The sequence below is a fragment of the Nerophis lumbriciformis genome, linkage group LG09 (assembly GCF_033978685.3).
Source record: "Nerophis lumbriciformis linkage group LG09, RoL_Nlum_v2.1, whole genome shotgun sequence".
In the NCBI taxonomy this organism is placed as follows: domain Eukaryota; kingdom Metazoa; phylum Chordata; class Actinopteri; order Syngnathiformes; family Syngnathidae; genus Nerophis; species Nerophis lumbriciformis.
Genome location: NC_084556.2, coordinates 22,930,922 through 22,945,161, shown reverse-complemented (window position 1 = coordinate 22,945,161; position 14,240 = coordinate 22,930,922). Strand labels below are relative to the sequence as shown.

General features: G+C 38.9%; 1 protein-coding gene across 2 annotated transcripts in view; it reads left to right on the top strand.

Annotated features, from left to right (window-relative positions):
* LOC133607068 (cell adhesion molecule DSCAML1-like) overlaps window positions 1–14,240 on the top strand; it is a 135,135-nt gene that overhangs the window by 108,438 nt on the left and 12,457 nt on the right. For both annotated transcript variants that reach the window (XM_061961527.2, XM_072913815.1), the window contains 11 exons: window positions 320–505; window positions 4,901–5,056; window positions 6,522–6,661; window positions 8,780–8,933; window positions 9,402–9,519; window positions 10,852–11,015; window positions 11,088–11,186; window positions 11,404–11,592; window positions 12,772–13,059; window positions 13,134–13,289; window positions 13,364–13,394. In XM_061961527.2, the coding sequence (XP_061817511.2) occupies window positions 320–505; window positions 4,901–5,056; window positions 6,522–6,661; window positions 8,780–8,933; window positions 9,402–9,519; window positions 10,852–11,015; window positions 11,088–11,186; window positions 11,404–11,592; window positions 12,772–13,059; window positions 13,134–13,289; window positions 13,364–13,394 (1,681 nt within the window). The remainder of the gene's footprint in view (window positions 1–319; window positions 506–4,900; window positions 5,057–6,521; window positions 6,662–8,779; window positions 8,934–9,401; window positions 9,520–10,851; window positions 11,016–11,087; window positions 11,187–11,403; window positions 11,593–12,771; window positions 13,060–13,133; window positions 13,290–13,363; window positions 13,395–14,240) is intronic.

Genomic DNA, 14,240 nt, shown 5'->3' with positions numbered 1-14,240 from the left:
TGTAGCTCTGTTACTATGTACTCAGCTGTCTTGATGCTTTTCAATACCCCCCACGCCCCATCAACGCCTCCTCACAAAGACACCTTTCCCCCATTTCTCTAAAAGCTTGTAGAGAACAAGAAGCCATTGAGAGCTAATTGGAGTTTATTGGATGGATTAATTTGTGCAGTGATTGTGGTGTTGAGTAGTTCTTCAAATCTCAGCAAAGCTGGATTCGTCGGGTCGTTTTAATGACAGCAATAACGCAAGCGACTGATAACCTAAAAAGTCACATATTTGCCAGATGAAGCACTAACACTCCACCCATCTGTCTCCTCAGTTCCCAGTGAACCCCCACAGAATGTGAGAGCCATCTCTGTGACTTCGGACGAAGCGGTGATCACATGGGCGGAGCCTCCGCGGCTGACACTACACGGTGTGCTGAAAGGCTACCGGGTTGTGTTTTGGTCCCTCTTCCCCGACGGAGGTGGGTGCTGTGGGGGCCGGGCCCAATGGCCAATGCAGAGTAATTATCATCTATCTCATTCTAAACTTCACCAGCCCTCCCACCTCATTGTCAATGTTGTTAACGTGTATGTCTTATCTCATCAAGCACTTCCTATTTTTGTGTACTTACGATTTGTTTACTGTAATTAAATGTTTTGTCTGTTCTTGTTGTATTATTTAAAGATGTTTGCAGTGGAAAGGTGGCAGCATAAAGTGCGCTCAAGTTAAAATGCGCTGCTTGCATTGTAAACTGCACTCTTACTGGTAGGAATGGGTACTGAATTCGGTACTTTTATGGGTACTAACCAAAGTCCTTCGTTACTTACGGCTCCCGATTCACATAAAATCAAACAGTGCCATATTTCGATACCTTTGTGGCACTTGACGTCACATCCGGTTAAAAACTCGGGACCATTCGAGTACTTGGCCAGCAAACAAGCAGTTAAGCACTCACGACACACAAAGCAAAAATAAGGCGCTCAAAAAGGCCTGTGACGATACTTGATAAGTCAATTAACCAAACGATAAATGAACATTTTGTCTGTAACTTTTCCACCGTTTGTAATTGACATATGCACATGTTGTTGCTGTTGCAAGAGGCAGAGTGATCACTCTTAGCAGCAGCTGTGGGCGCGTGTACTACATGTACATAAACAGTAATGATAACCGCTGTAAAACTCCCGACGTTTCGTATTACTGTATTGAATTAAAATGATCGGAAAACCATGATTGCTTGCTAACTAGCCTAAAAGCTAACATGAATAAGATAAATTAACGTATTTTCCCGTTAGGAAATGTTATACTCATATGAACACATTACTGTCCAAACAACTAAGATAAGAAGCAAGAGTACTAGTTGTCAAAGTCATCAAGGATCTGGACAAATATTGAAACTCCGAGAGCAACCAAAACAACAATGACGATAACGGAGTCTGACGGAAAACAAACATCGACATTCAATTACAAAATTGCAATGTTCCAAGGGATTACGGAACAAGAAGATTTGTACTCAGGTGCACATTCATCTACACTTATGGACACTCATAGAGCAAAAAAAACATTGCTGAACAGGAATATATGGAACTGAAAACCTTCAGCAGCATAGATCACAATAGTCCGGAATTAGATAAGGATGTAGATCCATCCATACATTACAATTTTTTCTTTCATACTAGGAGTAATTGTTTTTATTATACAGACGAACAATATAACGATTATTCATTTAAACACCCGAAGTTTGTATGCAAACTACAACAATGTGACAAACACCAGTTTACAAACAACAGACCTGTTTCTTTACTTCCATAATTTTATAAAATTATTGAAAAATTGTTTAACAACAAATTGGACAAATTCATGAACAAAAATGAAACACTCACACACAACTAATACAGATACAGAGTCAACATTTCAACATCAATGGCATTAGTCTAAATAACAGAATAGATTACTAATGTAATAGATAGTAAACAGTGCACAGCTGCAGTGTTTATGGATTTAACAAAAGCATTTGACACAATCAATCATAATATCTTAATGAACAAAGCAGAACGGTATAGCATCAGAGGGTTGGTCTTGAACTGGGTAAAAAGCTACTTAACCATCAGGAAGCAATACGTAAAGATAGGAGAACAAACGTCTACAGAGCGGAAAATATCTTGTGGCGTACCTCAGGGATCAATACTTGGACCAAAATTGTTCAATCTTTATATAAACGACATATGTAAAGTTACAAGGGACTTAAAGTTAGTATTATTTGCAGTTGACACGACTGTGTTTTGTTCAGGAGAGAACACACAGAAAGTAATACAAAAAATAAGAGAAGAAATGAGCAAATTAAAAAGATGGTTTGCCCCGTGATCCAACCTCGGATAAGCGGAAGAAGATGGATGTATGGATGGATGGTTTGACAAAAACAAACTTTCTTTGAATCTCAGCAAAACTAAAATAACTTTTGGGTTATATAACAGATCATAAAATGAACTGGAAACCTTGTGTAAAAAATATACAACATAATGTAGCAAGAAACATGTCAATAAATAAAGCAAAATATTTTCTGGATCAAAAAATCACTCCATTTTCTCTACTGCTCACTAGTGTTACTATATCTGAGTCATTGTGTTGAATTATGGGGAAATAACTACAAATGTGAGCTTCATTCACTAACGGTGTTACAAAAAATATCAATTAGAATAGTACATAATGTTGGATATAGACAATAATACAAACCCTTTATTTATTGAAACAAAAACATTGAAATTGAAAGTCTTGGTGGATTTGCAATCAGCTTAAATTATGTACAAAGCAAACTACAACCTACTACCCAAGAATGTACAACATTTTTTCGCAACAAAAGAGGAGAAATATAACCTTATAAGAAAATCTAATTTAAAACATTTGTATGCAAGTACAACACTTAAAACTTTTAGCATATTCGTGTGTGGAATTAAATTATGGAATGAATTAAGCAAGGAATATAAACAAAGCACTAATATGATTCAGTTTAAGAAACTGTTCAAACTACAAGTGTTCATAAAGTACAAAGAAGAACATTTATGATGAACAGTCCCCCCGCCCCTCCTTAACAGAGACAGAACATATGTTGTTGCGTTTAGTTGTGGTCTTTTATTCAAGTGCAACATTTTGCTGGCAGAGTATATTTTATTTTTATTATGTTTGTTTTATTTAACTTGGATATTTAAAAGTTTACATTCCAATAAAGTGTTAAAATATAGCAGATATACAAGTGTATTGCATTTGAAAGGGTATACTTGCATTATAATTATGTATTATCATTTCATCAGTGGTTACTTTAGTCTCCAAAAAATAATGGCAATCGTTTATTGTAGGTCAATATATCGTCAAGCAAAATTTGCTATCAGCCTAGGTCTGCACTCTAAAGTACAGTAAGGCTCCACTTTTTAAAATACGCTCAATGTTAATTTACATTGGATTTTCCATAGACATGCTACTGATTAGCATTAGCGATCTTACGTGGCGATTTCAACACCTCCAAATTAGGTAATAAAAACTACAACTAAGACATAAGTTACAATCAAACAGCTGATGTGTAATAATTACATTGCTTACAATACAAACACTTTGTAGGGCTCAACAAAAGAAAAGACTAACCTATTCAACGTAATGGCAGAGACTACTTTGTGGCTCAAGCAACACATCACAGTCTAGGGTTTTTTGGGTGGTTTTCTGGGAATTACCGTTTTATGTCCATCTTCCCTTTTCCGTTTCTTTTGCTCTCCATGTAAAAAAATACTCACCAATACTGCCGCTACTACAGCAAACAAGCTAATTCGAGCTTCGGCAAGACTCGGCATAACTCGGGGAAACATCTGCATATCACATGCCCCGAAAGGGACAACCGGTAGAAAATGGATGGATGAATGTTACGTAAGTCAAACAAATCATGAAAAATTGTCTAAACCACAACTGCTGTGAAGGAACCCAGAAATTGCTTTTATTTTCATTTGTGCAATGTTATTGAGTTCCTCATATATATATATATATATGTGTGTGTGTGTGTATATATATATATGTGTGTGTGTGTGTGTGTGTGTGTATATATATACATGTGTGTGTGTGTGTGTGTGTATACACATATATATATGTGTGTGTGTGTATATATATATATATATATATATATATATATATATATATATATATATATATATATATATATATATGTATATGTATATATATGTGTGTGTGTATAAATATATGTGTGTGTATATATATATATATATATATATATATATATATATATACATATATATGTATATATATATATATATATATATGTGTGTGTATGTGTGTGTGCGTGTATATATGTAATATTAGTCTCGCTAACAGCCTGAGGCATCTGATAAAGTAGATAGTGCAGTAGTTATAGACACTGTTGTGGTATAAGGGACATATTGTAGGCCTTTTTTTCTTATTCTCTTCATTGATTCAACAGCAATTTGTCATAAATTCCTTATAATTACCCATTTTTCTGGGAAATTTCCCATTTATTGAAATGCAAATGTTGACAGGTATAATGACCACCAGCCATTTTATTTGGGCCGAATGGCAAGTTTAGTTTAACCTGTTATTGTGACAAATATATACATTCATTGTTAAATCTGTTCTCTTAAACCACTATTGGTAACATATATTAGTCGTTCATATATTTTTGGGGAAAAATATATATATAAGTTTGGAGCCCGCTGCAAACTGCTCCTTGGCAATTGTCTTTTCTTAATACTGTTAATATTGTCCATGCAAAGAAGTGAGTGGGTTGGATATAGTTGTATTTTTGTTGGTGTCTCGTAATTTATGTTTTCATGATTATGACAGAGTAAAACACAGTCCAAGTTATGATGAACATTTCTGAAATGTCCTCCATTATTTTGCACAGAGTGGGGAGAGATGCAGAACATCACCACCACACGTGAACAGGTGGAGCTGCGAGGGCTGGAGAAATTCACCAACTACAGTGTTCAGGTGCTGGCCTACACCCAGGCTGGCGATGGGGTCCGCAGCAACGTCCTGTACATCCAAACCCGCGAGGATCGTGAGTATCCACGCTTAAGGAATCCCCATATTCATTTTGCTAAAAATCCGAAAAGAAAAATGTATAGGTTGTGCTTGTTGGTACAAAAGATCAGGGAGTAGATAAATGGGTGCTTGGTGTATCTCAAACCCGTGACAAAAGCTCATTTATGCTAGGAAGCTCCATTAGCAGTGCTAATGAGAATTAAGAGGCTTTGGGTACACGGCTCAGGGCTGAGTGAGGCCTGTTGGGAGACGCTGTGGGGGAGGGATGCGCACTCTCGCACAGCGTATAGCGCGCAGGAGTCAACCATCATCCCGAGCCTACATCCTTTCCACCAGCCGTCTTGCCATAGGCGGAGGGATTAACTCCTCTTGGATTAGAAATAATTAATTTTGTGCTTACACCATTGGTGGCAGGATTACAGTCAGATCCATGTCTCTTTATAAAGGAGGGGTCCTGGGTGGCAAACAAGCACCGAAGATATGATGATAGAAGCATTATACAGCCTATTGTGTGTCTTGATGAGTGTATTACACCTTATACTGTCACTTGTCCCCCTCTTATCAGTGCAATAGATCATAATGGACCGATTGTGTAGTTGGCTCTGTTATCTTTGCACCATTGTGCTGCTCCTCTACATTATGACACAGGCCGCACTGATTGGACTGCAGGCTGTTTGTCTGCCTGGAGTCCTGGGCAGATTTTGGGCACCAGATGGGGCTTAAATCCCGCCCCACCCCTTTCCCCACTACACGGTTGTGCCACAGAGGTTCCGTTATGATAATGACAAGTGCTTCCCTTCAACCACAGCCACCCATCATCATTCACCCTTTGCCTCTCTTGTAAAAGCTACCCTGCTTCATCCTATCTGAGAACTGAGGCTGAATGACGGGATCAGGGGTCCTTGAATTTAGAGGAAAAAAAGGAATGTGGAGAAGGATTTACCAAGGCTTGATATTACACTGCAGTGGAGCCCTGAGATGAGGCCCACTGTCAGCTGCACCTAATATTTATGTCAGGTCTTGAATAGGTTTGACACGGTGAATCCCACACTGTATAGCTCAGCACACAAAAGCCTCTCATGCCATCCAGTGCCCTGCTGTGTTTACTCTGAAGTGAGCATGCATTCTAAACTCTCCTAAGGCTTTAGCTTGGTTACTTACAATGGGGCGTATTAGGTGGCATCCAGTGTCAAGCTGAAGTGGCTGACAGAGGATCAGGCGCTAGCGTCTAATCTGTTTGCGAGTTAGGAGAACGCTGGGTGTCACAGCGTCAGAACTGCTGACCAAGGTCTGAACAAACATATGTCACCACTGGCCATGCAAAAAGCACTTCTTTCAAGTCCTCCCGGAGCGGCTTAGTGCAGGATAAGACTGGAAATCTGCAAACAAGCCTGATCACTTTAATAGGCATCCGCCACAACAACACGCATGAATGTACAGTACATGCCTGCTTTTTTGATCTGCTTGTTTGTTTTCCGTAGTTCCTGGTCCTCCGGCTGGCATCAAGGCAGTTCCCTCTTCTTTGAGTAGCGTGGTCGTGTCCTGGTTGCCTCCCCAGAAACCAAACGGTGTCATCCGCAAGTACACCATTTACTGCTCCAGTCCAGGATCTGGACAGCCGGTGAGCACGTCCGTTCTTTGTGGTCACTGATTCAAACATTATTAACTCAACCTTTGTGCACAAATGTGCAGTTGTTTTTTGTCACTCTTTTACTGTGTTTGCGCCATCGCCTTATTTCCTGCCCTCCCAGATGAACAGATGAGGTTGTCTTGGCAACGTGATGAGACGTAGATATGCAAATGAGGCCGAGAACAAGCTCACACATGCACACTGCCGCATCAGAGAGGCGCACAGACATCACATTTCAGCCATTTGCTATTTATACACCCGTGTGTGGCGTTTCACTTTTGGTTATATCACGTGCACACAAGCAGCATCACACAATGAATTCTGATATCTCCCCCTTTGTTGTTATTCCAAAAAATGCTCCTCAATTTCTGTGCATGAGTGCCATGTAAATGAGCATGGTCTGGAAAGACGGGTAGGGAGGGAGGCTGAAAGAAAGACACCATTAGAGGTAGGCACAGACCGAGGGGGAATGGGGGGTGGGGGGTAAGAGAAGGGGAGAGAGTGACAGACGGGCAGGGAAGGAGGGAGGAGCAGAGGCGGGTATCAGTCACATCGAGATGAGAGTGCTTTTGTCTGTCTTTTCATTATCTCCCTGTATCACTCCCTGGATCACCACAACACTGCCGCTATTCTGGTGGAATGTTCGCACCCCCTTCACACACACACACACACACACACACACACACAGACACGTCCTCCCTCTCTCAATCCCTCCATCCTCTTCGCCGATTTAGACAGAGAGGAAAAGGGGAAAGCAAACGCTGAAGGAGCCGGAGATGAGCACTAAAGAGATAAACAGATTAAAAAGGCAGAACAGGGGATGGACCTGAGAGAATGTTGTGTTTTTGTGCGTGTTTTTTGTGTGCCTGCAAGTGTAGAAATCTTTTACAGAAATATTTGTAGGAATTTGAGACATTTACTAAACGGATAAATTATTTAATTTGATTACCCCGAGAAGGACAAGCGGTAGAAAATGGATGGATGGATATATGACATACTACAAATAGAATGGTTTCATTTACAGCAAATAATTGTGATTAATGATTTGTTTTTGTTGTAGAACTGCACTATTTATTATTAAGGGTTGTTTTTAATACTTTCATTACCTATAAAGAAATTACAAAAATTTGTATGAGGTTTTTTTCTACCGTAACACATATGACACCCAAAATAATATTTCTGTTTATGAATATTAGAATCAATATTTAATTTGATGTGAATCAGTTTCTAAAGTCAAAGGAAGGATTTTTTTTTTATATTCTTAAAATGATTTTCTAAAATATGGCACCATAGCATAACAATCTGAAGTAAAAATCTAGAACAGTGGCGTCAAACTCCTTTTCATTGAGGGCCACATCACAGTTATGGTGACCCTCAGAGGGCGGCTTGTAACAGTAATTATCTATGAATATTAATGTGTAATCGCATCATGATATTACATGATTGCCTATGCATTTGATGACATTATTATATGTATTTTACATACAAATTGATGGATAACTTGTTTTGAAATCATAAGTCAAGGTGACAAGCAAATATTTAAATATTTATTTTTATTTTAACACCATCCATCCATCCATTTTCTACCGCTTGTCCCGTTCGGGGTATGTTTAAAATATATGTTAGTATATTTGTTGCATAAGCACATAATATTAAAGGTAAAGCCATGCAAATGCATGCACTGCATGCATTTTTTTCTGTTAAAATTAAAAGAGCAAATACATTTAGTTAGAAAGATTAAGTGTTTTTTTGACGAACATGATTTCAAGGTTTCTGCGGATAAAACAATGTGACTGAAAATGTAACAAAATATATATGTACAAAATAGATTAAAAATGGTTAAAATAATCAAAAACAGAAAAAAATGAAAAAGAGAAAGAAGAGAAAAAAAATAGAGGTGATGTTCAAGATTTTAACTATACAAAGAAAAAACATGAGACATTTATATATTAATTAGTGTTAATTAAAGAAAGTAACATAACATTTACTACCTGCAGGTTTGAAGGACGTAACTTCATTGTGAGTGCATGTTTGATAGGAGTGTACTCAATCGATCTAAAATAATCTCTTGTGTAAATTGTTATAGAAGATTCATTTTCACTCCATCAGGCGCCTAGCGAGTACGAGGCCAACCCAGAGATGCTCTTCTACCACATAACACACCTGAGTCGAGGCAAACAATACCACATCTGGGCTGCAGCCGTGACGACCGCCGGACGGGGCAACATGAGTTCAAAGGTCATCGTGGAGCCGGCCGGGAAAGGTGAGTCCCGAGGACAAGCCTTGTGGAGGTTATGAGGCAGTGCGTCTTTAAAGATGGCTATTAAACAGCAACATGATCTGTTCACACATCACTTTCATCACGCGCCCTCCTTCTCGCACTGTCTGCGCTCCGGTTATTGATTGACAGCCGTAGTATTGATTGAAGTGCCAGCTATGTTGCAAGAAACGCTTTTGTTAATTATGTGGTGATGAACAGGGCCTATCTCGTAAAATGACCCATGGGGAGAGAGGTAGCAAGCTAGAATCAATAGAGGGGAGGATCTATGGGTTGAAGATAGACTAGAGAGACTAGGAGGTCGAAGGAGGGGCGAATTAAGGCCTTCCTCTCAGACAAACTGGGCCACTTGTATAGTAAACAAAAGATGGGGGCTACGACATCATGAAGGTTAAGAGTTTGTTTGGGTGTATCTGTCAAATACTCAGCTGCTTTTGTGCCATTTTTTTGCAGTCCCAGCCAAAATCTTGTCCTTTGGGGGTACTGTGACCACGCCCTGGATGAAGGAAGTACGTCTTCCCTGCAAGTCTGTGGGAGAGCCAGCACCAACCATCAAATGGACAAAAGACAGGTCAGAGTTGGCCATGTACAGTACAAGTCTCAGCTTAATGACTCGTTGTGGGTCTAGCATCAATAAACTAAGAGCGCAAAACCCAGCTAAGACCCAAACACAAAGATATGTCATAAACCTGTCAAATGTTTTTCGCGTTAAGTTATAATAATAATATTTCTATTTTTATTATTTTGTTTTTTTTAAATGAAAATAAAATGTATTCATATTTCATTATTTGTACAGTAAACCCTTGTTTATTGCTGTTAATTGGTCCCGGTCCTGACGGTGGTAAATACATTCATTATAAATCGAATATTTTCATAGCTATAGCATAAAAACTATTTACCATCTTTTAAATACCCTTTTAACATTATGAGAGCCCTTTAGACACAAAATAATACCCACATAGTCACCTTTTACATTGGTTTAATCCAATCGTTAATGCTGCCTGAGGCTAAGCCAATCAGTGGCCACAATATTGAACAGCACACTTTGATTGGTTTTAGCTCATCTACTGACAAACACTACTGTAGTATTGATATTTTTACTACATGTAGCCATTTGTATGCTTATAAATTTAGGCCAAAAATACATAAAATATTCTTCAGAAACAAGCCCCAAAAAAGTTATGACAGAGTGAAGCCGCAATATGCAAAGCACAATGAGGCGAGGGATGACTGTGTCACATTTTAATGCTATTTTTATCCAAAATTTTGACTTTTTTACTATGCACAAGCTACCTTTTTGCTTGATTCTTTTTCATCTCCTTCTTTTTACACTGGAAGTGTACAACATTTTAATGACAAAATGCAAGCAAACTTAATATTGTGTCAATATGTAAAACATATGAATGATCGATAATAGACATTAAGAAGGTTTAGGATTAAATAAGCTCTGTCTCTTCCTACTTCTTTTCAGACATGTTGAATTGTACAAACGGAACCATGTAATTCATTTTCTTTAAAGTAACCATACCAAGTTAATTTGACAGATTTCCTGTTTTTGTACATTTTCACCTTGTTTAAAATGTTTAGAAATAGATTTTAGGAAATAATATATACATTTCCAATTTTATGGAAATATAGAATAGACTGCTTTTTATTGTTACTATACTGTACACATAGACAATGAGAATGAAGCAGCGCCTTTTACTGTGCAAACATGTACACAGAATATTTACAGTAAGACAAATGAAAAAAAAAGTGCTGAAGCATAAAATGTATAAAAAATAAAAAAAAAACAGTAAACATCCTTAAAGGTACACTTCACAACCACAACAAACAAGCCTCTCTAGATTCGCTTAACTTCCTTGGGAAAGTAAACATTTGTAACATGTGTATTCCTTGCCAGTGAGGACTCGGCCATCCCGGTGACAGCTGACAGTCAGCGGCAAATCTTATCTAATGGCACACTCGCGCTGCGCTCCGTCAAAGCAGAAGATTCGGGCTACTACACCTGCACGGCCACCAACACCCTTGGATTTGACACCATCATAGTCAATCTTGTAGTGCAAGGTAAAGACAAACAGAATGCAGTCTTTTTTCCTTACTTATTTTTTAAGTCGCTGTCCATGTGTTGCCATCCAGTTCCTCCAGACCAACCCCGTCTGACTGTCTCCACCACTTCCACCTCCTCCATCACCCTGGCTTGGATCCCAGGGGACAACGGCGGAAGCTCCATAAGAGGTATTCTTTCATGCATCTGTGACACATCATAAAAAACATATTTTGTGTGACAAATTGTTTACACTACCTACCTCAATTCAGAAAAGGAATTCTGACTAAAAAGTAGGCAGATCCAGCTTACTGCTGCTACCTGGTGGTTAAAGGATGTACCAGCACATCCTTTTCCTGTTACAAGTACATTGAGTCTAACAGAAATATGTGGTATGTGATCCTGCAGGATTCGTGTTGCAGTATTCAGTGGACAACACAGAGGAGTGGAGGGATGTTTTTATCAGCTCCAGTGAGCGTTCCTTCAGGCTGGACAATCTGCGTTGTGGAACGTGGTACAAGGTCAAGTTGGCGGCCAAAAACAGCGTTGGCTCAGGGCGCATCAGTGAGATCATTGAAGCTAAAACGCATGGCAGAGGTAATTAGCGGTGTCAAATGATTGCGTTAATTGCGATTATTTCATTAAAGTCGTATTTACAGCGTTATGTTTTTTAATCGCAAATTTTTAATGTCTAACGCTACTGTGTCGGTATGCCTGCGAGTTGCCTCACCCTCTTATTGTGTTTGACTGAGAGCAACACCAGCACCGTCATGCAGCATAAAGATAGTATGGAGCCACGGCAGCGTAGAGTAGACAATGCTTTTTTTTTTTTTTTGCGAAGCGCGCATCCTTCTATTACACAAGCAATGGAGAAATGGCATATTTTCCAGATGTGTTTTATCCCACATTCAAATGACCTTAAACGCCTATAACACATCTGTGCATCAATATAGTGGTATATGACATGTACAGCGATGGGAACATTATATTTAAAATCAGAGCGAACCTACATGGAGAAGAATGTTGTTTTAATTGCCCGTGCGTCATAAATGGCACACTCGTGTCTGCCTCTGGTCGAAAAAATTAAACCGTAATTCATAAGTAAATAACTTCATGTTATGTAGTTAAATAAGTTTAAAATATGAACTGATAAGTTTAAAATATTAAACAATCTTGCACATTGATGTATGTGTAAGAGACAACTGTGACCGACAGTCAGGAAAGCCTTTCAAAGTCCACATTTCATTCCGTTTTACAAAGTTTAACATGTAATTGTGACATATATACATTGATTTGTTCCTACCATTGGTAACATATTTTAGCACTGTGTATGATGGATCTGTTTTATTTATTTTATATTCTCTAAAGCAGAGGAAAGCAAAAAGTTCAAAATTCAATACTTATTTGTCAGAACACTGTTTTTACCATTTTTGATGTATTAACTTTAACACTTTATATGGACCTGAAGTTTTATTTCATTAAATAGAACAAAATGTATCTGTTTAAATCTGATGCAACAATAAATGGCTTAATAAAGCCACCTGTTTTGTTTAAATATCTACATTTAAAATAATGTAAAGAATTTTAATGAAACATTACTTTTCCCAGCATTTTTTAGGTGAGATTAAAAAAGAGATTCATTATTTTAATTAATTACAGATCTTAATTAGTTTATACATTGCTCATTTTTTTGTAATCGCTTGTGGAATATTAACATTATTAAAATGTTTTTTGGATGATTGGATATCATGCCTATGTTTCTGATGTGATCCACAGAGCCCGTGTTCAACAAGGACCAGCCACTACTCACGCACATCAACTCCACCCATGCAGGCCTCAACCTGCAAGGCTGGACCAGCGGTGGCTGCCCTATCACTGATATGATGCTGGACTTTAGGCCCAAAGGCACTTGGGCCTGGCAGAGCTTGAAGGCCAACTCCACCACTCAGCTCTTCCTCAGTGAGCTGCGGGAGGCAACCTGGTATGAGCTCAAAATGAAGGCCTGCAACAGCGCTGGCTGCGGCAACCAGAGCTCCCAGTTTGCCACCACCGACTACGATGGGAGTAAGTGTGCCAAATATATTGTCAACATTCTCTTGTCATTCCATTTGATTTCAAACTAATCCTGCTTACAACAGGCACAATCCCTCCCATTAAATCTGCCCGTGGGGAGGGGGATGATGTCAAAAAGCTGTTCTCCATCGGTTCCCCTGTCATCCTGGTCACCATCGGTGTCGCTTTACTCTTCATCATCCGCAAGAAACGCAAAGAGAAGCGGCTGAAACGCCTAAGGGGTGAGATGAACGAGTCTCTAACAGCTGCATCCAACTCTTATATATGCATCTAATAAAATTGTGTCTTCATGCAGATGCAAAGAGCCTTGCTGAGATGCTCATCAGGTGAGAACAATCTTTATTTCTCATGTATTTTCTAGCAGAGCTGTCAAAGGTAACTGCTGCAGCAGGAAGTATAATGACTGGCTCACAGCCTACAGACCCACACTAGTAAATATAAAAAGGCCCACAAGAGGAACAAAATACTTTAATATAAACCTTCTTATTTTGTCATCGAAACAATCTGAATTGTTTCAGTCAAAATATTTTAACCATAAAGGGCATGATTTACTAAAGGTTTGCGTGTTCAAAAACATGTGCAAACCCAATAGCACACGCAAAGCTGATCTACTAAACGTGTGCAAAGTGGATTGTGCGATCATCAAAACAGTCACAATACTGGGGGGAGAGAAAATATAAATATCATACATCTTGCGCAATGGGATTTAGCTACACTCATCCCTGTTTCAGGAGCACTATCTTGCATTTTATTTAGCATGTTTGCAAAAGACGCGCAAACTTACAGTTCCACACACCGCTAAGAGAGAGGAGTGCTCGCGCTGCAAAGACACACGATGGACAGAAAATCCATTGTCTATATTGGGAGAGTGGCCGTGCCAGCAACCTGAGGGTTCCTGGTTCGATCCCCAGCTTCTACCAACCTAGTCACGTCCGTTGTGTCCTTGAGCAAGACACTTCACCCTTGCTCCTGATGGGTCGTGGTTAGCGTTTTGCATGGCAGCTCCCGCCACCAGTGTGTGAATGTGTGTGTGAATGGGTGAATGTGGAAATAGTGTCAAAGCGCTTTGAGTACCTTAAAGGTAGAAAAGCGCTATACAAGTATAACCCATTTACCATTTATATTTGGACGGTCAGAAATAAAAAATATTAGACATCATCATCATAGTACTA